This window comes from Leucoraja erinacea, chromosome 22 (genome assembly GCF_028641065.1).
Source record: "Leucoraja erinacea ecotype New England chromosome 22, Leri_hhj_1, whole genome shotgun sequence".
Lineage (NCBI taxonomy): Eukaryota > Metazoa > Chordata > Chondrichthyes > Rajiformes > Rajidae > Leucoraja > Leucoraja erinaceus.
The window spans coordinates 23966941-23994101 of NC_073398.1; the positions used below are offsets into that span (position 1 = coordinate 23966941).

The window sequence follows — 27161 nt, forward strand, 5'->3', positions numbered from 1 at the left end:
AATCTATAATCATGGGACTTGCAGGTAAAAGCTGAGAGCTCTATACCAATGTAACATAAAACATCCTTAAGTTTCATATTTATGAAGAGCACATTAACATAAGGGACAAAACCTATTAAACTTTTATTAGGTAGAATTTCATAATCATGTTTAGAGAAATTGTACCTGTTAAATAATTAACTTTCGAAATTAACTATTACGATCATGAAACAATGAAACATTTATGCCTGAAAAAAAATTACATCTAAGCCCGAATACATTTATTAAAATGCCAAAATACAAGAGAAAGTGCTTGGTATAAAAGTTTAATGTCTCCGGAATAAATTTTCCAAATTCTTTTTGTACTTAATAGGCTTTCAGTACCTTGCCCTGGGTTATCACATTGAATGAATTGTAATTCTCACTCAACCAACTGCTTGCCAATATTTTAGGAAGTTATTAAGAGTCCATGGCCTGGTCTTTAATGAGCTGTCGGCTGAAACACTCATAATCCCCAAGTATACTTAATTCTGCACATTTCATTTTCATTGATAATTAAAGATTGTAGCTGAGCACAATTATAATTCTATTTTTAATTGCTATAAATCTAGGGAACATTCCCAGTCTGCTGAGGTTATGGATCAAAGAGTACAAAAAGAACATATTTTCTGTACAACTAAAAATGCTCAGTATTTCATAAAGACAAATGGAAATGTTTAAAATTCTACAATATGTTTGTTTATGAGCTAACAGGCAACTACAGGAGTGGATTTGACTAAAGTTTATTATTAGCATTAGTCTACAGTCTTTGCAACATACTAAATTAAAGATGCAAATGGAATTTAATTTGTTTCCTGTGGGATAAACGGATTCATTATTTCATTTACCCATGAAAAATGCACTCTTTTTCAGTCATTGAAAATCAAAAATCTCCAGATGCTTGAAATCTGAACCAAAATCTGGAAATAATCAGCTGGTCGGGCAACATATATGGAAGAAAATAGTTATTATTCCAGGTTTTTTGCCCCTTTTGACACCAGCATGAAATATCAATGCTGAGATCCTTTGAGATCCAGGGACCTGTTTCAAGTGCTGCCTGTGTGGAATTGTACATTTGCCCTGTGACTGTGGCCACTGTAGGTAGAGTATAGGTGAAGTCAATGGGGAGTGGGTGGGGGGGGTAGTTTACATGATGGACTGAATGGGTCAAAATTAAGCATGTCAATTTGGGGGCAGGTTAATCCTAAAGATTAACAAATCTTTTACAAAGAAACATAGTCGAGGGAGGTGTTCTGTAGTTAACCTGTTCCATTATCATTTAGAGAATCGGAAGCACAAATTTTAATTTCTACGATGCTTGAGCTCTGTTTTAAAAGATAATTTTACAGTGTGATTTCATGGAAAGCACAATACAAAAGGAATGCTTTGGACATACAAGTGTGATCAATATTCTATCAAGGTTTTCCTGGATATATCACCAGGCATGAGTTGCAATTTGAGTTCACATTAATTTACAAATGATCACAGCTGTATTGCTGTAACTGCTGTATACTGTATTACAAAACTATTCACTAAAATCTGACATGGCCCAACAGAATGGGAGGATGCGGATTTGAATCAATTATTACATATATTCTGAACTGTCGCTATGGAGGAATCATTGGGCAAGATAACACGTTTCCTTGGAAAATTAGAGGGTAACTCTTACATGTCAACCAGAATCCATTTTCCAAGCATCCTTGGTGCAACCATGGCTCCAGATCGACCTCTTAGAAATGTTTAAGAAGGAACTGCAGATGCTGGAAAATCGAAGGTAGACAAAATTGCTGGAGAAATTCAGCGGGTGAGACCTCAAAGAAATGGTGCTTCATTGGGTAATTAGATGAAATAACAGAGAAAATATATTTACGAATAGGATAGGGGCATTTAATGATTTATATAGTGAATTATTTAGCCATAAGGATCAAGATGATGGGTGGGTCAATTGCTTGCCTGGAGTGTGGTGAATTTGGCACGAGTCAAGGCAGTAGGGAAATCGATTCTAAGTTAAGGAGAAGAACAATGACCCAGTCCTCCTGCTTTTTTTTTATCACATTGTTTGATTCAGGTTCGCAAGTAGGAATTCTATAAACGTATATTATGCTGTACCGCCTCCAAATGTCAAATAGTCTTCTCTCTGACCAAGTTTGAACATGAGTCATGGTCACTCGGGCAGTTTTGCCTGTGGATTTACTCAATTAAGGATTCTACATCAATGGTTAGTTACAATGAGAAAAGAAAAAATAAAGCCCAGCATATCCAAAACATAACCAATTGAGTGTTATTTTTTACAAAACATGAATAACCACAATGCATTAAAGATATGCAACATGGTTTAAATTAAACTTGCACAATTGGCATTTGTTTTTGAAGTCACAGTCTTTCTCTTACCTCCTTGTTCACACAACTGCTGAACCAGCGCATCCTTGAATATGATTTGACCCCTCTGTGTAGCAGTGGCCCTTGTAAAATAAGAGAGAAAATGTTACATATCAATTTATTATTTTCTAATCCGATGTTATAATTCAAATTATATTGTTACAGATACTATAATGAGACATCATTTCATATGCCCTACCTATTCGCCTATCATCCCACGCAATCAATAGAAAATGTAAGATCTCTGTAAGACTCTGTTTGATCTTATAACTTGCACGGTCCTGAATAGAACTGTAAATTGTTCAATATTACACATGCATATAAAGAACAAACAGTGCCAGCCCCGGAGTCGATCCTGACCTTGGGTGCTGTATGGAGTTTGCACATTCTCCCTGTGACCGTGCAAGTTTCCTCCGGGTGCTCTGGTTTACTCCCACATCCCAAAGACATGCACGTTTGTAAGTTAATTGGCCTCTATATTATTACCCTTGTGGATGCAAAATTGGTATAACATAGAAATAGTGTGAACGGGTGATCGATGGTTGGTGTGGATTTGGTGGGCCAAAGGGATTGTATCTCTATACTAAATGTACATCACTGGCACAGAGACTCTAACATTGTAAAAGAGAAAAAAGAAAAAGATGAATTTTGTTAACTTAAATTTGTTGTTACTAATTGAAAGTATTCTTTCACTTTGTGCTGTATTTGTTTATTTTCCGGTATTTGGCAAATGATTTGAATAGTACTTGAGTTTCATCCAAAGCATATGCTGAAATGAAGAATAAGAAAAACAGGATAAGCTGTTTTAAGGAGAAAGTTAGATTACCTGAATACCAATGGCCTTTCTTTACCATTTGACCAGCTTCTCTACTCTTTTTTTTTAAATCTGAGATGGCCTCTGCACTTTTGACTTAACATTTTCAATAATAAATAAAACTGAACAGATTAAAAAACCTGTCAAACAACACTTGCATTATTCAGACACCATCTGACAACCACCAGAGCTTACATGGGGGAATACCACTACCATTAGTGCACTGGGATTTACAAATGCTTCCATATCAAGGTTGCATCTCATGATTTAATCAAAAGCTGTACTTCTCATGACATTTGTGATGTTCTAAATTATGGGCTTCTGCCCTCTGCACATCCAAGGCTCTTGCACAAGCAGGAATGAATAACTCTATAGGAATGCTGGGGTCAGTCAGCATCTGTAAATTCTTTAACAATCGGTAGCCAGTCACAGTGCCAGGCAAGTTGCTTTCTGTGCGAATTCCATCAACGGATGATGTTTGAGTCAGTAAAAAAAAAAAAAATCCTCAATTTTGTGTCACACTAAGTGACAGGAAACACTGAGCATTGTGCTGCAAAATCAGATAATTATTTGTTAGGTACATAATCAGTTATACCATCAAGGACTAATCCTTTTTTACATCTTAGTAGTTCCTCTTTAATTCTGCTGGTGAACTTTCCTTTGAGGTGGAAACAACTAAGGATGTAACAGATTTCAAGCAAATTCAGAAATGGCAGACTGTTCAAGGGGAGGGAATAAACAAAAGGACAAGTTAGTGTGATAGGGTAGAAAGCAGATGTAATTCACTGATGAATTGAATGGCAATGCACAGTAAAGAGGGATGAACTAAAAGGTGGGACAAGAGGAGACATGGTTAGTTACAGACGTTTGGGAAATAGCAGCTCTGGTAACAGTTGAATATTTTTTAACTCAAGCTGATTTAGACTCACAATAGACATTTAACTTGATATTGGCCATGAACACAGGTAAGATGCATACTCACGAAAGCAGTGAATTTGACATGTATTTATAACCACTGACATTATATAAAGTGCACAAAAGTAAATCCATCACATGTCAGCTCTTCAGAATTAATAACTGCGATGCTTTAATGCATCTTTTTCTATTAGCTGCACAGCAAAAGCTCAGTAATAAATATTCAAGAAACAAGGGGCATGGAATTATCCAACTAAGTTTATATTTGGGCCAAATTCATTGATCTTCCAGACTCCCATTTGACTTACTGAATATTGATTATTCTTTCCCTGGAAGCACTAGACTGTGGGAGCGGGACGATGGTGTGTAATACATCGTCCCACCATCTTTTGAAAGGATATTTGTTCAAAACATAAATCCAACTTTGATTTTCATCACTCAACACCTGTGCTTCATTTCCATTCTTACATCTACCTACCTATGTACACCAGTCAGCTCACTATTTAAATACTTATTTTTAACTTGTTGTTGATTGTAATGTTGATGCATGAGTTCTGAATAAAGTTCAGACATATGTTGAACCTAAACCAGGAGTCAGAGCAACTTTTCATCTACTTTGATGCAATTTGTTTTTAAAAGCACACAGTTAAGCATTTTTCTATTTTTATGTTTTCAAATGATAAAATGGTTTGAAAAATGGACAATGTCTTCCAAATGAACATGAAAGGAATATGCGTGAATTAGAATGTATGACCAGGCTTACACCATAATTGGTTCACACAAAGGTCAATTGCAGCCTTATTTTTCAGTGATATTACCAATAACCTGAACTGGCAGGTGCTATCTCCAAAGGGACATGGGCACAGTATTTCCATGTATCACTGTCTATGCTATCTCAAAGTAACTGGATTCTCCAATTGCACACACCAGAATTAAATAAAGTAAAAATATTCCTTAACTCAGATCAACAAGAGCAGATTTCCTCAGTTCCATGTGTTATATTAACAAAGTCAAAATAAAAAATCTGCTTTTTTTTAGTAGGCAGTGGCCTGGGATTGAGACTTACTTGCTTATACTCCAGGTTTGTGAGTTTTCCTGCTGGTTCCACTCATAGCAGGTTCCATGCACACGGGGGGGGGACCAGCAGCAAAATCTGGACACGTGGATTTCCCACAAAGATGGGGAATCCACTGCTGCCAACCTGGATGTACAGTACATCATGATTAGCCCAGCTATTTCCAGTGGCTACTGAATTAAACCCCTGTGTCTTCACTGACACTGCTTTAAATAAATAAGAAAAGTAGAGAACAATCAATCAATAAAGACGGCCTTCTTGAAATTGTGCTCTTGAATATACGTTTCATTCCTCATTTAATTTCTTTTAGAATTCTCATGTTTCCAACATGAGCTGATCTATTATGCATTGCAGTCAGAATAATGGTTTTGATATGATCACCTTTAACCTTGAAAGCTCTGCTCAATTGCTCCATTTTGGACAATGACATCAGAGATTTTGGCCTTCTAAAGATTTTCTGCCCATTGACTGGAATAGGTGAGGTAGCTTGCTGCTATCCTGGGATCAGAAAAGTTACCCTAACATTCAAGATACTTAGCATTCCCAATCTATTTTATAATTCAGCAAGTGCCTCACTATAACTAATGTCATTTTCATCAAAATGTCTTCATACATAATTTCTGCTTCATTCTTGTAACTCATTCATCTTCTCTATGAAATATATAATTGCTCATTAACTTAGCACATGTAATTTATTTTATTTGATCGTTGCATTATTCATCATTTTAATTTAGATATTTTTGGAAGATTTTAAAACTAACATTTTACTTTCCAGAAGAAAGCTTGGATTCAACCACTGGATATCCAATAATGTCAGTGGCACCAGAACCTGGCTGACCACTGCTGTTTTTACTTGGTCTGGTATATATTTCTCTCACCTCCTGGCTGTGCCTTGTGAAATTTCTGATGTCTCTCTTTTCATCTGTCCTTGTGTCAGGAACAATATTTTTCCCAAAACTATGGACATATTTTTTTGCCTTCTAGGTAATTTTATAGTGCTGTTGTAAAGTCCAAGCCTAAGAACGCAATACAGTTCCCAACATGCTGTAAGCCCATTGCCAGTAAGTTAGTCTTTCATTTGGTAGACAGAACAGTGTCAACTCCAGCTGCTTGATTACTGTGTCAGTTTTTAGATTACACCATTATTTCACTTCAGGAAAGGACAGTTAATTTTAGTAGAGGCCTATGCGACCAGTCTAACAGGATGATTGCATTGGAAGGATTGATTTTGATGAAATTCACCTGACTGTTATCTGACAGTCCTGACTGTTGATGACACTGTAAAATATAAGTCGGGCCTTTGGAGAAATGGTGAACGGTGTCTTATCTGAGTGCAGGGTGGCAGCAAATACAAATGATGGACCCCTTTATTCCCAGGATCCAGTATTCTCAGTGCTGAAATGGCAGCATAAAACCAATTTGCATCACAATTGACCATCCTCAAATGTCGTGGTTATGAATACAGAAATAGAAGTAGGTTTCACAGATTTTTTTTTAAACAGCTGTACATAAGTAGGTTCTTTATTGGTACAAGTCCTTGCAGAGAGTGGTGAGAACGGCTGAAAAAATTATTGGGACTTCTCTTCTCATATATATTAATGATGTGGACGAGGGAATTGAATGCAACATCTCCAAGACACGAAGCTGGGGGGCAGTGTTAGCTGTGAGGAGGATGCTAGGTGGCTGCAAGGTGACTTGGATAGGCTGGGTGAGTGGGCAAATGCATGGCAGACGCAGTATAATGTGGATAAATGTGAGATTATCCACTTTGGTGGCAAAAATAGGAAAGTAGACTATTATCTGAATGTTGGCCGATTAGGAAAGGGGGAGATGCAACGAGACCTGGGTGTCATGGTACACCAGTCATTGAAAGTAGGCATGCAGGTGCAGCAGGCAGTGAAGAAAGTGAATGGTATGTTAGCATTCATAGGAAAAGGATTTGAGTATAGGAGCAGGGAGGTTCTACTGCAGTTGTACAGGGTCTTGGTGAGACCACACCTGGAGTATTGCGTACAGTTTTGGTCTCCTAATCTGAGGAAGGACATTCTTGCCATAGAGGGAGTACAGAGAAGGTTCACCAGACTGATTCCTGGGATGTCAGGACTTTCATATGTAGAAAGACTGGATAGACTCGGTTGGTACTCGCTCGAATTTAGAAGATTGAGGGGGGATCTTATAGAAACGTACAAAATTCTTAAGAGGTTGGACAGGCTAGATGCAGGAAGATTGTTCCCGATGTTGGGGAAGTCCAGAACAAGGGGTCACAGTTTAAGGATAAGGGGGAAATCTTTTAGGACTGAGATGAGAAAAACATTTTTCACACAGAGTGGTGAATCTCTGGAATTCTCTGCCACAGAATGTAGTGAGGCCAGTTCATTGGCTACATTTAAGAGGGAGTTAGATGTGGCTCTTGTGGCTAAAGAGATCAGGGGGTATGGAGAGAAGGCAGGTACAGGATACTGAGTTGGATGATCAGCCATGATCATATTGAATGGCGGTGCAGAGCCGAAGGGCCGAATGGCCTACTCCTGCACCTATTTTCTATGTTTCTATGTTTCCTTCAATCCGGGACATTGCATGCAAACGTTGCTTGTCCAAGGCCAACAGCATTCTAAAAGACCCCACACATCTCCATCATGGACTGTTCACTCTGCCGCCCTCGGGCAAAATATATCGCAGTATAAGGCACAGAACGGCCAGGTTTTGCACCAGCTTCTTCTCCCGAGCCATCAGACTCTTTAATTCCATATAATGTGCTGCCACTATTATCTATTTTATCTTTTTATCTATTTTATCTTTTTGTTATTTTATGTTGCATGGTGAGCGAGAGACAACGAAATTTCGTTCAGACTTGGATTTGTTGGTGTATTTTTGAATGACAATAAAATCTTTAGTTAATTGATGGATTCACTATTGAGTCTGTACATCATTGGGGTCTGCAACACATTAAAAAGACTGCAATGTGAAAGAGGGGTGTCATGCTAGGAATCAGCATTGGTTCTACTTAAATGATTGGACAGGAAACATATTTATTTTTAATAGTTAAACTTTCAGTTCCAATTGTAATTCAGACAGAGGTAGTGACAACAGCTCAATTGGGTGTCCACATGACCAGTCCATCTGCCACATTGGAGATCAGTTCTGGCCAAGAGAGAAGCAATGGTCCGTAGAGTGTTAAATTCAAGAGATTATTGCTTAAAAACACTTCCAATGTAATTCCATCATGCAAAAGCTTAAAAATAGAATTAACAAATTGCTGTGAATGCAGGAGGCCCTGACAAAATTCTGGCTGGAACACTAAAGACGTGTGGTTCAAGTCTAGTTGCATCTCTAGTCAAACTATTCCATTATATAACAATACTGGCAGCCACCTGAAAATGTGGAAAATTGCCTTGTACCTCATGTTCCAAAACAAAAAGGCAGGATGAATGCAACCTAGCTAATTACCATTCATTTTGACTAATCTTCAGCAAAAAGGAAGGTGCTCTCAACAGTGCCGGCACTAAACCTGGCGATGCCCCATTTATATTTCATAGGGATTACTTGTTTCCAGACCTTATCCCACCCAGCCTTGGATGAATTTAGACCAAAGACCTGAATTCAAGAGGTAAGATGGGAGTACCCATAATATCAAGGTAACATTTGACAGAATGGGGCATCAAAGAGCCTTGGTTATCCTAAAGTCCATGTGCATCAAAGGGAAAATATTCCATTTGTCACACACATAGAAAGTTAGGTTGAGTTTGTCCAGCCGCAGAATATCACATAAATATCATGGTTACAAGAGCAGGCTTGAGACTGGGCATTCCATGATGAATGGCTCACTTCCCAATATGCCAAAGCCTTTTCATCACAGCTGCCCACTTAATTGGTGCCTCAATCACCAACCTGAACATTTCTCCATTCTACCATTGGTGCACAGTAGCTGTAATGTGTACCATCTACAAAATGCATTGCATTCATTTTTCCTAGATTACTTAATTAGCACCTAATGAACACACAAAATTTACCACAGGATAAGGGCAGCAGGGAACAAGACCTCCTGTGGTCCTCCTCCAAGTCACACATCAACCTGCCTTGGAAACATATTGCCAACACTTCATTGTCACTGTTTCTAATCCTCCCCAACAGCACTACAGGAGTATCTTCAGCTAAAGGATTGCAATAACCCAAAAAAACCCTTTCAAGAACAATGAGAGGCCTTGCCAGTGTCACCCAGATCCCAAGAAATTAATTGATAAGTAATAATACAGCTGCAAAGACATGTGAGAAAGTTGTGTAGATTTTGTTGAGAGTAAATACATCTCCCTTATGAGTGAACCATTTAAAGAAATTACAATATACATTTGTATGAGCTCCATTTACCTACTTATGACTAACATTGGCTATTGGACTCCGACAATGTTTTATAGATTAGTAAGTTTATTATTACAATTTTATTGGTTCCAATATTGCCAGTGCAAGATTTGAACCCAAGTTAATAACCAAAGCAGTGTTTAAATTGGCACCGTTATCATTTAACAGAAAGGTGTCCCAGGGACTATAAAACAGGCAATGAATGGTATTGTAAAAAATGAATTGCCGTTATATTCTAATCTTCCACAAACCAGACTATATCTATCACACTGCTGTCTGGATTCAATCCAAATGATTCCCTGTGATGGCTGCGGTGTACTAACAACTAGCAAAGATTTAAGGCGCTGTAAATGTCTGCTGAGAATATTGCAGCTGATTCATGCAATCAAAACCATGTGACTCAAACATGCCTGTCATACATAATAGAGCCCTTCTTGTTGTTACCTTTCTGTGCTTCACTGTTTTCTCTCTGTTGTTAAACATCTAAACAGTTTAGTACCTGCCAGAAAACTGAGAACAGATTTTTAAAAAGGCTGTATATTAAATATCTTCTGAGTTGCGGATGGTCCTAGGGTTTTTTCCTGGACCGGTAAGAGTCTCCTTAAGGCCTTTATTCATTGTTTTTTTTCCAAACTTTAATAGACTCCATTGTTTTGCCATTTTCTTAGTATTCTTGGATGCTCTAACATACAAAAGTAACTCATGAAGTCCAAGCATATTTGTTCGCATGTATTGCTATAAGACTCAGTCAAATTGAGAAATTTAGTTAATGAATCAAGATTGCAAACTTTTTTATTTTTATGTAGAATGTAGGTAATGTTACCAAGGCCAGAATCAAACATCAAATAGTTTTTTACAATACCATTCATATCCTATTTTATGATCATTGAGACACCTTTCTGATAATTGAGCCAATGTAAACACTGCTTTCGTTATTCATTGTGTTGATCGTCCCCAATTCCCCTTTCCAGACCATGTCAGAGTAAAAAGTCAACCAAATTTGTGGATCTAGAGTCACACATAGCCATGGGTAGTGACAAAAAAATTAAATTTGCCTGGTTCTTAAAAAGCACATCAAAACATATAATACACATACTTGCAGATGCAATTCCTTAAATATGCTTATTGACCATTGAAACAGGAAGGGAGGCTTGTGTCTGATCTTTGTGCACAACAATAAGTAGGTTAAATAAAGGTAAAACGGACAGATTCCCTTTCCCAAAGAACATAAGCAAACTAGGTAACAATAATTATCAGTAATGAACAGTAATTTCATGGCAACCATTATTGACACTTTTAATTTCAAATCCATTCAATTTCCTTAAACTGCAGTGTCAGAATTTGAACTCATTTGCCTCCAGACCAATAGTCAATGACATAATCATTACCCTAACATACCCCTGAAACAGGACAAGAGATTTTTTTAAAGTGATAGAGAAGATGAATTAAATCAGAGATTACATATGAGGTGATTTGGATTTTAAAAGCGTGAAGACCACCATAAAGAAGTGAACACTAATGGGGATAAAAGAGATAATTTTCTACAAAATTCTCCTTTTCCACAATGTCCTTCAGAAGTTACACAGTATATCTGATCTATTAATACAGGTTTTGGACTAGCGTTTCAGCAGTGCTTCAAGAAGAATAGTAGGGAGTGGGCTTCAAGCAAGAAGGCAGGGGAATGGGGTTTGGAGGGAGGGATAGATCAGCCATGATTGAATGGCGGAGTAGACTTGATGGGCTGAATGGCCTAATTCTACTCCTATTCCTTATGACCTTCCAATTCCCCCCCCCCCCACTCTCCCTATTACAATCAGTCTGAAAAAAGGTCCCAACCAGAAATGTCACATCCATTTTCTCGACCCACTGAGTTAAATACTCCAGCATTTTAGGTCTATCTTTGAAACAGTACACATTCGCTTCCTCTCCTGCCACTGAAGCATAGGGTTCAGTTGCACCTTGGTTTGTGCATAAAGAAGAAAATGAGAGATACATGCAATTTGATTGTCATCCAATGTAGTGAAGCAGTCGGATTTAGCAATTGTTCTTTTATCCTTTAAATCACCATTAGATAAGGAAAACTGACCCTGTCAGTCTGCTGGAAGAAAATGCTTTGGAATAGAAGTAAAGAATAATGGATTGATATAACTCATCAACATGAAGCTGCTGGGAATGGTGCCATTCCAGTCTGGACCATGAATGGTGCCACAAGGCGGATCCCCGTCAAGTTTCCCTGCCTTATTTTAGTGACAGCAGTCAGTTGTTTGGACTTTTCCTTGGAAAACTGTAGTTGGCTGGCAGGAGATGCTGCTGATGTCAAGGTAAATCTGGGGGGTGGTTGTGGGGGAAGTCTTATCAAAGTATTGTGGACGGACAGAATAGGGCAGCAGATTCCTGGATGTTTTTATGAGGGACTGTGGGAAAACACCTATATTTCATGGTGAGACCGAGAAAGGTTTTATTAGCTTGACGTCATCAGCTTGTCAATAAGGTTTCCTTATGGGTGAGGTAGGTGGAGTCAATCAAGAAAAGTGGCAAGGTGAGGGAGGTAGAGGCCAAATCCCAAATGCCAATTCAATAAAGTTCCAGTTCAATTTAGCAATGAATCAAATGAACATGCAGATTAAACACTGGTCTCCACCCTGCTAGATAGCGCTTCACTGTTCCCATTTAAGTCCCAAAACACCAGCTACAGAATTCATGCTAAAATTCCATTTTGTTGCATCTTGCATCCAACTACAAATTTGTGCGAGTTGTGGTTACCTTTGTCTCTTAGAAAATATAACGATCAAATGTAACTTAATCATTTAATATTGGTATTGGAGTTTATAATGGAGCCAGTCTTGCATTTAAAGCAATTAGTTGAGTAGCAGCCCGCTTTGCCCCCCACAATTGACATCACAGGTTTACTCACATGAAGTTCACGCAGCCTGTTCCTGCAGGTGGGGCAATCCAGACAAAGCTGAGATTGGTCTGTGGAAGGTGGCTGACGTGAGATGCTACAACACTGCACATGAACTGTGATCCAAATGGCTGATCAGACATGAACCCTGTAACAACAAAGTGCATCAGACAATGTCAGTAAGGAGCTCTGACAAGAAGTCATCAACCTGAAATATTAACTCTTTTTCTCATTCCACACGTTGCTTGACCTGCCGATCATTCCCAGCATTTCCTATTGGATTGAAGTGGACAACAGGGCCCATTTGCATTGATGATTTCTTGCATGGGTGCTGGATGGTTCTGCAGGGCTGAGATTCCCCTGCTTTAACACAATGTAAAGGTCCCCATTCTGCTGGGCTAAGTTACGACATCACATTTCCGTACGCTACTTGTTGACCTTGTTTCTGCAAATCTGAGGTTCCTTAATTGTAAGGGCAAGCGGTATTGGTGACTGAGATACAAACACAATGCCAGATGTTTTGTCACATTAGTGGGTTAACTGCTCAATTTAACTTGTGCTTTGACAAAGTCAGCCAGGTTTAAAAAAAGTCTGACCCCAGCATTGTGCAAGATGTTCCTTTGAGGATACGGCACACTGCCTTTGGTGGGTTTGTGTGGGCCTAATATCACAAATGTGTTTTCAAACTTAATAACTTTCCACTGCTCAGCGCTAACAGCCCTGTACTCTCAGAGAAAACAGCCCTGTACTCTCAGAGAAAGGTTTATTAACCTATTCCTATGCTGTTGCTACATACAGTATTACATGGCCCTTGTGACACCTCACTCAACACTTCAATCTGCTTGACTCCGATCTCAGCAAAGCTCTAGCTGCAGCCCTCTCGATGCAGCCAAAATATGTTTCCGCGCTCAGCAACACGTCACCATATGCTCTGGTGTCACTGGTGTTTGTGAATGAAGTGGAGTGTGAGGTTTCATGTTCCAAGAAAGTGTCTTGAGCAACACATTTTAAATAAGCTAACCGATTTCTACAATATGTCACCCATATGTTCCAGAGCCACTCTGGAGAATATACACCATGTAGTAAGGGCGATTGAAGCTAACAGTTTCTAGGGTTTGTGTGTGTTCTGCAGGTGATGTATGTGAACGGGTGTGTTTGGTACAGGTGGAGTTTGTACAAACTGTGCCTGGTGTTAATCGGAAATGTGTATGATGCAGGCGTTCTCTGATGATACACGGAGAATATATGTGCAGTGTGCATACAATATATAGGGCATGTGTGGTGCAAGAATATGTGTGTGTAATACACGTAGAATGTTTGTGACAGATGCATTGTGTGCACGTGTGTGTGTGTGTGTAACGCACGGTACATATTGGGCATGTGTGATACATAAAGGAAGTTTGTTGTGAGAATTTGTGTGTGTGGTCTATATACTGGTGCGTCTGTATATAGGCATGTGGTGGCTGGTGTGCGTATAAAATATGCCAGCGAGAAAAGCTTCAGCAATTGTGTGATTATTTCTCTTTTATTGTGTATTTTCTTCACCACAAGTGTATTTTCTGCACAGCACGCCCTACAGATATCTCTTGCTGCACCACAAGCTACCTTCATACAAAGCCCCTGTCCCACTTAGGAAACCTGAACGGAAACCTCTGGAGACTTTGCGCCCCACCCAAGGTTTCTGTGCGGTTCCCGGAGGTTCCCAGAGGTTTTTGTCAGTCTCCCTCCCTGCTTCCACTACCTGCAACCTCCGGCAACCACCTGCAACCTCCGGGAACCGCACGGAAACCTTGGATGGGGCGCAAAGTCTCCAGAGGTTTCCTTTCAGGTTTCCTAAGTGGGACAGGGGCATAAGGGGATAACTAATGGAAAAGGAATATGACATATAGTAAACGGAAATAGCAACACAACAAGATTGTTTATTATTAAACAGCTGGTTTGGAAATCAGTCCTTCTGCAAAAATGACATATCAGATAATGTTTTAAAAAAGTGTCTGTACACCCTTAAGTACCAGATACAAATAAACATCACCTCATATTAATTTATATTAAGTGTTTGCCCCACTTCAAATATCATCCTTCAAGAGCCAACACTTGACATTCAAATTATGCACTACAATATACTTAATTGTCTCAAATTTCATTTACAAATACTACACCAAAAAATAAAAAAATAAAAAAGGTCAGAAACATATGAAACAAACGTGAGCATTGGTAGTTTCCCCATGTTTCCATAGTTCTAACGTTTCAACATCATTCCCTGCACCAGTTACATTTTCCCATCCCCACCCCTTTCTGCTTCCCGTAGAGACCACCATCTCCGCAACTGCATGGTTTGCCCTTCCCACTCAACCCTCCCCACTCAACCCTCCCCCTGCAACTGCAGAAGATGGAATTTCCGTCCAGGGACCCCTGCAGCCCTTCCAAGTGCGAAAGGTGCTCATGACGTGGTCTCCTTTATATTGGCAATACCAAGCATAGACGAGGAAACTATCTGGTAGAACTCTTGCGTTCTCCAGCTGTATCTCCCAGATGCAGACTGTATTAACTCCTCTCCCCATTCCCATACTGACCTTCTGATCGATTACCACTGGAAGACAATCTGGAAGAACAGCACGTCATATTCTGCTTGAACATCTTACAATCCAACGACATGAACATGGAAATCTCCAATGTCAAGTAATGGCCTCCATCCCCTCTCCTACCCAGAGTGCACCCTCATCTCTCCCTCCATTTCCCACCAGCCCAGTCACTCCACTCCTCATCCTCCCCAAAGTCCCATATTTCTTTTCATCCCTTCTTTCCCCATTACCTGGTTACTTCCACCCATATCATTCCTTCTGGCTTTACAATTAATTCTTCCTTTTCTTATTTGACTCCCTTTTATCGCCTTTTCACCTCGAGCCTCACCATCTCCAGCCATCTGCCTATCAACCTCCCTCCCTCACTGGTATCCATCTGAAAACTGGCCTGACTTTGCCCCACCCATCGCTCTTTCCCAGCTTTATCCCCCCCCCCCTCCTTTCCATCAGTCTGAAGAAGGATCCCTGATCCGAAACATTGTCTGCCCACTCCTTCCACAGATGCTGCTTGATCCGCTGAGTTCCTTCAGTACTTTGTGTTTTCCTGAAGATTCCAGCATCTGCAATTTCTGTGTCTACTAGAACTACAGAACCATGGCAACACTTCCGAACCATTTATTCCATGATGAAGATCTGCTACTTCCTTGGGTTGCAAAAAGTGCTTTACAAATACAAATCTACACTTCCTTTGAATGTAAGATATGAAACAGAAAGGATACGAGCATTACAACTCCAAAGAAATTGCCCTGATTTTTTTTGAAATTCCTCTCATTCACCATATTATTTATTCTTCAGAAATGAAAGTTACTGGTTATAAAATAAAGAGCTGAAATTTATAACTTTGTGCAAGTGAATTTATTTACTTAAACCTCTTGTCTGGTAGGCATCAGAAGTGCTCTAACAATGTGTGCAGTGGGAGGATTGATCATTTAGAAGATGATCAGTTAACCTTTTGGGAATTCTAAATCCATCATTTTGTGGGCAACAATCAGTTTATTCGCATTAACTGTATTATATCAAGCACACGTCTAATTATCCATTTGCAATGAATAACGTAACATCATTGCTGCATATGGTTGGGGAACAAACAGTTCCCAGTTATATATTCTATAAAATACTTTGATCATTACGTTCACTATAAACCACCATAATGTGTGACAAAAGAAAAATAAATATTCTACACTAAATGAGATTCAGGGAACCTTTTGGCCCTTATCATAAACGTCAAAGTTCCAAAGGTCTAATGGGAGGAAACCCTCAAGTTATGTATCCTGTTGCTGGCATGTGATAACATTTGCACGACACTTTTGTTCAATACTGCATTCTCAAATTATAATTTGAGTACCAATATTTCGTCAATTACAGAAGTAGCGAGTTAAATAAAAAAAATTATTGCATATAATAATAGTAAATATTTGTAAAACTACAGCTACTCTGTTCAAATATGTGTTGTTTTAAAATGTTTTGTCACAAATCCATAATCAATAAAGATACATTGGCTTGAACCTTGTGTTATAACAGAACTGATTAATTAAGCTGGCTCTAAAACTCCAGTGTACCCTGAACTGTGGGAGGGAGGCACAAATAATTAGACACATTGGATATTTCACTGCAGAATCATTGACATATTTATTTTCTTGTATCACTGTAATGTATTTAATATTCTAATTAGTTAGTTGCACTTTATACACTTTGCAGTAGAATTGGATTGTTCAGAATAAGTGAGGAAGATAGAAATAGGCTTAGGTTACTGATCTACCTAGTGGATTCTGTCATTGAAAAAGATCACAGCTGACCTGTAACCCAGCTTCACATATCTGGCTTTAATATGAGTGTAACATAAGTATCAGGAATAGTAGTAGGTCAACAGGCTCTATCGGCCTTCTGAACGTGACAGCACAGGTAGATAGGGTGGTTTTTGGCAGGCTGATCTTTATTTTGGTCACTCTGCACAGAACAGAGGGTGGTGGGAATATGGAATGAGCTGCCAGCGTGAATAATTGAGAAAGGAACAACGTCAACATTTAAAGTCATTCGGTTAGATACATGGCTAGGAAAAATTTACAAGGTCTGAAGAAGGGTTTCGACCCGAAACGTTGCCCATTTCCTTCGCTCAATAGATGCTGCTCTCACCCACTGAGTTTCTCCAGCATTTTTGTCTACCTTCGATTTTCCAGCATCTGCAGTTCCTTCTTAAAGATTTACTAGGATATGGGCCAATCTGAGACAAATGGGACTAGCTTAGATAAGGCATCTTGTTCAGCATGGATGAGTTGGGTCAAAGGGCATGCTTCCAAGCTGTATTACTCTATAACGTAGCTCCCATTCATGATGATCATGACTGATTTCTATCACAATGTAATTTTCCCGCACTATCCCCATAACTTTATTTTCTTTCCATATCTATGAAATTTAACCGTCTGTGTTTTGAATGAACGTAATAAGGGAGTTTCAACAACTCTGCTGGGTTAGAGGATTCCAGAGATTCACCACACACGGCATAAAGGACTTTCTCCTCCTTTCAGTCTGAAATAGTCTACCTATTATTTTCAAAGTCAGCGTCCTGGTTCCAGACTCCGCAGTGAGAGAAAACATCCTTTTTCATCCACTCTGTCAATTCCCTCTCATTCTTCTAAATCGAAGCATAAAGGCCAAACCCTCCTCGAACAGGAAACCCTGGAGCAAGTCACTGGAATCTGGTTTCATGGATTGGTTGGTTGGCTGGTTAACATGCAACTAAAGCTTTTCACCGTACCTCGGCACACGTGACAATAAACAAAACTGAAACTGAAATCTTCGCTGCACTCACTCTATAACACTATAGTCCAGGTGCAGCCTCACTAAAGCTACGTATAATTGCAGTAAGGTGTCCTGTACTGAAATTAATTTGTAACAAAAAATCATCCACCTTTCATCACCAAAAATCCATGAAAATCAAACCTGTCCAAAACAGACTTTTGCACAGACTTTCTTTTAAGTTCAACATGAGTAACTCCATCCTTGCCTTTGTTGAAACCCATTTGTCAAATGTATTGTTATTTTATGTTAACATTTCTGTCCCTACTGTTATTCAGTAGGGACAGAAAATGCTCGATGCTCTTTGACCCATTGGTGATTTGAAAATAAAACTGTTTATCATATTATCCATGTCATTTATGGATATAGTGAATAGTTGCATTCCCAACACAGATCCTGGAGTGACACTACCAGTTAAAGCCAAATACATCATTTCAGTTTCTGAGTGCAGGAAAAAGTGTCAAGTCAACTTCCCCTGACCTACAGCAGTTAAGCATCAATTTTACCAAGCCACCGATGACAGAAAATTATTTCTTACTAGCTATTCTCTACTGAGAAAAATGCTTCTCCAGCTAACATTTAGTTTAAACTATTGGAGTTGTTTTACTGATATTTTATTAATCCTTGAAGTTGGAGCTTATTCAATGATGAAACATCTAAATTATTTGGCAGATCATGCATTTAACATGGATTTAGCTGTGATTATTATATCAACTAGTTTCATGCCACTGCTGAAGGGGTAAGGTTACAGGGATAAATTGCAGATCATTCAAGAACTCCACGAACTACTACTATCTGTAAGAAGGGACCAGACTCGAAACGTCACTTGTCCATTCCCCCCACAGATGCTGCTTTGTGTTTTGCTCGGGATTCTAGCATCTGCAGTTCCTTGTGTATCCAGTACCACATTTTAAGTAGTTGAGCATTAGTGTTAAATGATCCTTTAAAAGTACATGCAGCAAATTGTTCAAAACTTCATTATGGTATTTTTATTCTCTCATGCAGAATTGCATGAAACAAAAATGTAATGCATTAATTCATGCACTTTGATTCTGATGGTATTAATACAGCCATTCAAAGCGCAGAATTAATTATATAATTGGATCAAGATGTTATGTATTTGTTGGTGTCTTCATAAAAGTGTTTCCTGTTCTTTGATACTGAAGCACGGCCAATTCTATAAACACAGACAAATGAACGATACAAAATGTTTATAGTGCCTTTGCCATGGAGGAGATAGCTGGGGCCCTGTTGAGATTTTTACATCTTTGTAGCTATAAGGTGAGATGTTATAAGATTGGTGGATAGTTAATGTTGGTCCTGTAGGACTAGAGGACTAGCAATGATACTACAGGCCAGTGAGTCTTATGTCAGTCATAGAAAAAATACGGGAAACAATTCTAAGGGATAAGATACATGTACTTTTGAAAAGGCAGGCATTCAAGGGGGATAGACAGCATGGTTATGTAGAGGGGACATCCTGTCTCACTAATTTGAGCCAGTTTTTTGAGAAGGTAAGTAAGAAGATTAATGGAGGGTTAGCAGACATTGTCTACATGGACTTCAGTAAGGCATTTGACAAAGTTTCACCTGGTAGGTTGGTCCAAAAGGTTTAGGAAGATGGAATCCAAAGCTAATTGGTTAATTGGATTAAAAATCGGCTTGGTGATCGGACGCAGAGAGCAATGGTGGAAGGATCCTTTTGTGATTATAAATCTGTGACCAGTGTGCACTTCAGGAATGGGTGCTGGAATCCTTGTTTGTGATATGTACTAAGACTTGGATGTAAATGTAGGAGGTATGATTAGTAATTTTGCAGATGACACAAATATTGGTCTTGTTGTGGATAGTGAAGGATGTCTAAGCTTTAGCAGGAAGTCAAGTAGAAAGTTAAGTCAGAATAGGACAAAGAGTAAATAGTAGGACACCAAGGAATATTGATGAGCAGAGGGTCCTTGGTCTGAATGTTTGTCTGGGACTTGAACAAAAAGCCCCCAGACTGGGTGGAAACCTGATAGAAATTATGTCATGGCTGACATTCCTGAAAATAAGTCAGAATTCTGAGAGTTTAAAAGGATTGAATTATCAGATTTATTTCGGTCAAATAAGTTAAGATTTGCTAAAGGGACGGACCGTTGGCATTAAAATCAATATGCGTAACTCTGTTGTGCACAACTAATCTTTGTTCTGAATAACAATTGCAGCGTGCAGCTGCCACGTATGATAAGCGTGCACAGATCCTCTTATCGATGGAAAGCAGATACACAGTACAAGAATGGACAGCATAAGTTGTCTGGAAATTAAAAACTTACTGAGAATGGGTATCTTTGCATGGAGATTAATTTACATCGAATAATGAGAAATATGGTTGAGGTCAAAGGCCATGATTCTTACGCACATATTCTTTCTACGCTTTGCAAACTGTCCTTGCTGCTTTTAGAAACTCATTAATAAAATTGGAAATCTTGTGGGAAGGAGTATAACCCGAATGTGAAAGAGTCTAACCTCAAAGTGAAGGATGAGATGGCACTACATCATTATCTGGGACACACCGGAACAGAAAAGGAAACAGACCTTTAATGACTGTGAATGACTGGAATGCAGTAGTCAGGTCAAGATAATTATTAGCTCTGTAACACTTTCTATCACAGACTCAAAAGTTTACAGAAATACCTCTGATAAGATTAATCTTTCACTCTCATTCTTGCCAGTTACCTGCACATATATTTACACAGCTGAAGTGTTTAAGTCATTCTGGTTTAGTACTGGGAAAGGTTCAAATGTCACTCTGATCCAAAGTCTCAGTCGGCGGTCAACATTTCCCTGTGGAGGGGCATGATTGTCAAAGTTTCACTGCGTGGGTTTACACTTGAAGAAATATATTCATTCAGCTAACTCAGACATTCTGGTACAAGATCAAGCTAATCATCAGAAAGAGAAATTGCACTAATTTATACAAGTACCTTTAACGTACTGCTTACATGACTATGGTACTAAAGTATTTTGGATGTTTTTAGAATGTGAAAGTCATTCGACAAATGCAAGTTCCTTTTTTAAGCACACCCTATTGAGCTTTATCACCAATTGATTATTTTTCTAAAATGCAGCAGTCAGTTTATCCATGAAGGACTAAACTGTACTCAATTTCCTGATATCAACCACTGTCATGTTTGGGATTCCGTGAGGCTTCAATAGACTTGAACCAAGTGAGGGGCAAAATTAAATCAGTTAAAATTTCACTTTCTAGACTATGGGCATTGCTACTTTCTGAAAAGGTAGGGTCAGTTTTGACATTCCTCTACATTTGTACCATATGTTCACATTTTTTTGTATGTAAAGATTCGATGGTGAGCTCCATGAAGAAAGGGGAGAAAAGTAACAAGATGATTCAACTACTGTGAGAATGAACAACCACAAAAGAACACTGTCTTTTAAACAGAAGGGACATATAGTGGTAACATCTGCAAGAAAAGTAAAATGGGAGACATGGGTGATTGAACTGATCAATCAACAGCTATATTGTACCACACTGGAGATGTAACAATTCCAGAACAAGGGGTCACATGTCACAATTTAAGGATAAGGGGGAAATCTTTTAGGATCGAGATGAGGAAAACATTTTTCACACAGAGAGTGGTGAATCTCTGGAATTCTCTGCCACAGAAGGTAGTTGAGACCAGTTTGTTGGCTATATTTAAGAGGGAGTTAGCTGAGGCCCTTGTGGCTAAGGGGATCAGGGAGTATGGAGAGAAGGCAGGTAGAGGATACTGAGTTGGATGATCAGCTATGATCATATTGAATGGCGGTACAGGCTCGAAGGGCCGAATGGCCTACTCTTGCACCTATTTTCTATGTTTCTATGTTTCTAATAGACAATTGACAATAGGTGCAGGAGTAGGCAATTTGGCCCTTCGAGCCTGCGCCGCCATTCAATGTGATCATGGCTGATCATCCCCAATCAGTGTCCCGTTCCTACCTTCTCCCCATATCCCCCGAGTTCACTATTTTTAAGAGCCCTATCTAGCTCTCTCTTGAAAGCATCCAGAGAACCTGCCTCCACCGCCGGGCAGAGAATTCCACAGACTCACCACTCTCTGTGAGAAAAAATGTTTCCCTGTCTCCGTTCTAAATGGCTTACTCCTTATTCTTAAACTGTGGCCCCTGGTTCTGGACTCCCCCAACATCGGGAACATGTTTCCTGCCTCTAGCATGTCCAAACCCTTAACAATCTTGTATGTTTCAACGAGATAGCCTCTCATCCTTCTAAACTCCAGAGTGTACAAGCCCAACTGCTCCATTCTCTCAGCATATGACAGTCCCGCCATCCCGGGAAGTAAACCTACGCTGCCACTCCCTTAATAGCAAGAATGTCCTTCCTCAAATTAGGGGACCAAAACTGCACACAATACTCCAGGTGTGGTCTCACTAGGGTTCCGTACAACTGCAGAAGGACCTCTTTGCTCCTATATTCGATTCCTCTTGTTATAAAGGCCAACATGCCATTCGCTGTTATAAAGGCCAACATGCCATTCGCTGTTATAAAGACCAACATGCCATTCGCAGTGTTAACAGTTTAATTTTACTTTTATTTTGATAGATGAGTTTGATGGATTCTTTGTCTGTCTGGTTAATGAAGCCAATGATTAAACAAATTAATTTTGATGTACTGATGTTCCAAATTACGTAAAGTCATTGGGGTGTTTTCTGAAATGTATCTGAAATGTTATCTACTGATGGCCAGTTATGAAAACACTGCTTATATTTTTTAATTTATTTTATTGGGGATAACAGATTTTGCCAGTAAATGCAATGCTTCTTCTGGCAAAGATGAGCAAAAAATGTGACATGGGTTCCAAATAATTATATCAGCATTGCACTGGGGTATTGGTAGCATGATTATTCACAAGATCATAAGCCTTTTGCAAAATCCAAATTCGATCAGAATGCAAGCTTAATTGGTTAATTAAAGCAAAACTGAGCCCTATGGAACACACACGATATAATACACTTGCAATGTCACGAGGAAATAAAATGAATATTTGCCAGTTAATAGGTGAAATTCTGACAACGTTACATTCCCAGATTTCATGATCTCCCTAGATCGTCATCTGCAGTCCCTATGGTGTCATGAAAAAGGCATGCTGGTGCTGTATGAGATGGAATTACAAATCACTCAATTCAAATGTGGACATTATGATCGTGGATTTGTAAGTTCTTTCTTGATGAAAGAGCCAAGATGTGACAAGTGGCCCATCTAGCTACTGGTAATCTGGTCCAGTCCTTCAATCACCCTGTTTTTACCTCAACAACACTGTATATCTCATGAACTCATCCATCATTACCTTACTGTGAGAAAGTTCTCAAATTATACCCGCACAACCATGGCTCAGCAAACCTACAATAACTTTTCTTACAACAATGATTACATTTTATAAGAATGTACACAACATTTAGTTAATAGTGATAAATTAAAATATATATATTTTTTGCTTATTGGTATTTCATCCAGGTACTGTTTTATTAAGGTTATTTTATTAATCTATTTTGTTCATTGCAGAAAAGTAGTACATTATTTTCCTCATGAAACAGAAATGCTTTGAGGATAGAATTTAGTCTAAATGGAACCTGCCCCTCACTCTAAAATGCTGATCACCAAATATGCTAACAGAATTAGTCTTGACCATTATAGTTGTGCACTCGAGCCAGGTAATAACAATAATAGCTTCACAAACTGTAATATACAGTTAATCAATCCAAAGTGCCACTAATTGTATCATTTTTAGAGCTCATGTTGGCCACCGATGGAGCAATTTAGTGTCAGGTCAATGCCCTTTCTACACCATATTCCCACACATAATATTATCATTATTTTTCATACATCCGTAAAGCAAAAAATCTGGACAGCAATAGAACATGAATAACTCAGTAACATAACGATCTATGGTCAAAATTGAATTAAATTATTGGTCACAAGGTTCAGTCCACATCCCATTAATAATTCAACCCATTATTGTTTCAGACTTCGCAATCCGACGGTAGATTTTACCTCAACAGGTAAGTAACGTCCTACACTGTACTGGAGACGAAAGGCAGAACAGTTCTGAGACAGCCCAATAAACCAGCTTTCCAAACTCTTCTGAGAATCGTAGTGTCATACAGCATGGAAACAGGTCCTTCGGCCTAACTCATCCATGCCTTACACCACCATCATCACCAACATAAATGAAAACCAAGTGAATAATTTTCCCCATTCGAGATAATGCTCAGTTTGATATCCCAGGCTAAAACTCTTTGCCTGCCCTTGTTCTATCACTGATATCACAAATTTGGGTCTGCCTTCCCAAACCTATGAACATCACTTGTCAATATTTTTTCCCATCCTTCGCACAATGTGATATTCAAATCTTTCCAAAATCAGAGACAGCATTAAAACAGATCTCAACAGAGTTAGACAACAAATTATTTGAGATTATGCAGTGCTTAACTTCTCCTCTTCCTTCTCAGCTTCAGCAACCATTGACATAATCAACTTCCATGATCCAGTTCAATGGACACTTGCTTGTTTCTGTCATAATCTTTCTAATCATTGCAATAGGAGCTCAGGTATGATTTCTATTCTCCCCTGAACTGTTAACTATAGTTCCACTCCGAGTCCTATCCCTTCTGGATCTGAGATGTTGTCCAGTTAGTAAAAGGTAGGGGGTAAAGGATAGATTGCGCTGTTTTGGAGATGGCCAGGCTAATTTTTCTCAATTATAACGGCCAATATTTATTTGCCAACTTCACCTCTTACCTGACACATGTACTGTTTATACACTCAAACTTAAATCGGTAGCTCCAGATATAACAGCTTCCCTGTTCTCCAGCTGGGCTCTTTCCTTCATGAAGTTCAGACCTTTAAGTATTGCTGCCTAAATCCTAACCTGACACCAATTTACTCAGCGTGTGCATTTCACTAGATCATACTCACTGTACAAAATTCTTATTTTGTGTTTGAAACTTTTCATGCCCTTTCCCTTTTTATTTCTGTAACAGAGATTAATAGAGCAAGGCAAACCATTGCTGCTATAATTAAATCATATTTTAGTTTTCTAATTTGTTTCTCTAAACAGCAGCATATCAAACTAATTTCAAGATTAATACATGACTAGCTGTTCTTCAATGTCAATGGAATTTAGAAGTTACATACAAATTTCATAAATTTAGATCGAACAATATTTACTTTTTAAAGTCATAGCAGATGCCATTACTAATGTAGGGTTAGTTTTTAATGTTGCATAAAAACACCAACATTACATAGCCAAGTGGGTTGCTTAATGATGTTTAAAGCAGTGCTGGGTAGCAGAAGAGTCTAAATCATACTCTCTCCTGTGATAGAACAGTCTAAATTATTCACTCTGCTGTAATATAATTTATTTTACCACATAGTTTCATTTAGTAAGGAAAATTCTCCAAATGTAATTCTGCACTTTATAGAAATAGTGCCCATTTATTATTATTTTAGGAATGTTCTCATCATTTTAATGCAGATAATCCAATGTTTCTTTCAGAGGATTTAGGATAAACGCAATTGAAATGATAACAGCCAAATTCAAATGTCTGAATTCATATTCTTATCGGAGACATTAGTTCAAATTATGAGGAGCTGAGAAAGAATAAACAGAGGGACTTATTCTACTGAGAAAAGGGTCAAAGACCAGAAGTCACAGACACCACATTGAAGAATTAGGGAAAAAACGAGGAAAATAATTTCACCCGGACAGCTGGAGGTGTCTGGAATTCACTGCATGACAGGGTGGCAGAAACCTTCATCCCTTTTTTAAATTACCTGGATGTGTACTTGAAGAGCTGAGACCTACTTCATATGATGTGATTGATCATTTTTTGGCTGCAGCTATCAAGTTCAGAAAGGAGAAGGCCGACCATCCTCAGAAGAGCAGGATTGGCAGTCATTACAGTGACAGCCCATGCTCAAAACTCACGAGATGACAGTAATGGACAGATAATGTCATTTGAATAATTAGGGGGAACAGTTGGATTAAGTTTACTTTCAAGACATTCAGTTTCAGATATATGGTCCAATCTATTTACTGCAAAATGCTCTTGATTATGTTGTAACAATTTTTGCTTCAATTGTATAGTCATATTTAATAAGATTTCTATATTACAATTCACTGGTGTAGGTACTATGGCAAACAAAAATGTTTCTAGTTGTCAGCTAATTGCAGCTTGACTCAGGTATGTTGCATTAATGGCTATTTTCAATAAAATCACTTTGGAAAGCTCCCCAGATTATGATTAAGTGATTCATTCATTACAGGACAAGGCTAGTATCAACAGCTGGAAAACAAGAAAGAGTATTTCTGAAGTTTAACAGTGGATGTTAGGATTAAAGGAAGCCTTCTCATGAACTTTATCTAAGGCAGTGCAGGAAAATGCACCCAAGCTAAAAGATCATCCGTGATCTTACTGAACAATGGAGCAAGCATGAGCTGTACAATGACCTCATCCCGATTCTATTTGTAATGTTCTTATTAGTTATAGAAGTAGTTTCATTTTAGTATATTTAAATTTAGCAATGCAATATTTACATTAAATTGGCTAGACAAAGTCCTTGATCTGCACATTATGTGGGAGCTTGACAATTATTGAGTTGCATTTCCCTGTGCTTCACAAGCATTAGAGCATTAGATTGTGACCTTTGGCTTGTTTTATTTTTCCTAACAAATTATAGCTTAATTGAAAATATTATAATGCATGGCTACATAATTATTAACAGCGTGGCTCACACACAAAACACTTAATAGCAAAATTAATCCTGACATGAATTATAAATAGGTGGTGTGGGATATACTTAAAAGGATAAAAACAACCTGTTCCTCATTATCGCAGTCGAACTAATAGTACTGTGAAGAATAAAGATAGAGATTAAAAAACTTTTCAAATGTGAAAGTTAAACTTGCCTTTGGACATCAGCAAACTAAATGCAAATTAACAGCGATCAGTTGTCAGTGGGCCTGATCAGCTCACTTGTGTCCTGTCCTTTTCATGCACTGAAGATAGACACAAAATGCTGGAGTAACTCTGCGGGTCAGGCAGCATCTCTGGAGAGAAGGAATGGGCAACATTTCAGGTCTTCCTTTCGTCTGCCTTTGGGAAATTAAGGGATAGGATCTTTCTGAATTGGCTCTTCAGAGAAACCAGAAAGAGCTGTTCCCCAAATAGAAGTGTGGATTTCATCCATTCAGAAGAACACCAAGGAGAATGCAAAGAGCAGCACCAGCCACTAAACGTAGTCCATTTTTTACCTCACTAAAGTCTTTG

The 27161-nt window shown here is 38.6% G+C and overlaps 1 protein-coding gene across 1 annotated transcript in view; it reads right to left on the reverse strand.

The window, feature by feature from the left end:
* The window catches only part of reln (reelin), a 253257-nt gene that overhangs the window by 182866 nt on the left and 43230 nt on the right, over positions 1–27161 (reverse strand). Inside the window, exons 3-4 of the mRNA XM_055653596.1 lie at positions 12472–12607; positions 2410–2480 (exon numbers count right to left, since the gene is read on the reverse strand). Coding sequence (XP_055509571.1) covers positions 2410–2480; positions 12472–12607 — 207 coding nt within the window. The remainder of the gene's footprint in view (positions 1–2409; positions 2481–12471; positions 12608–27161) is intronic.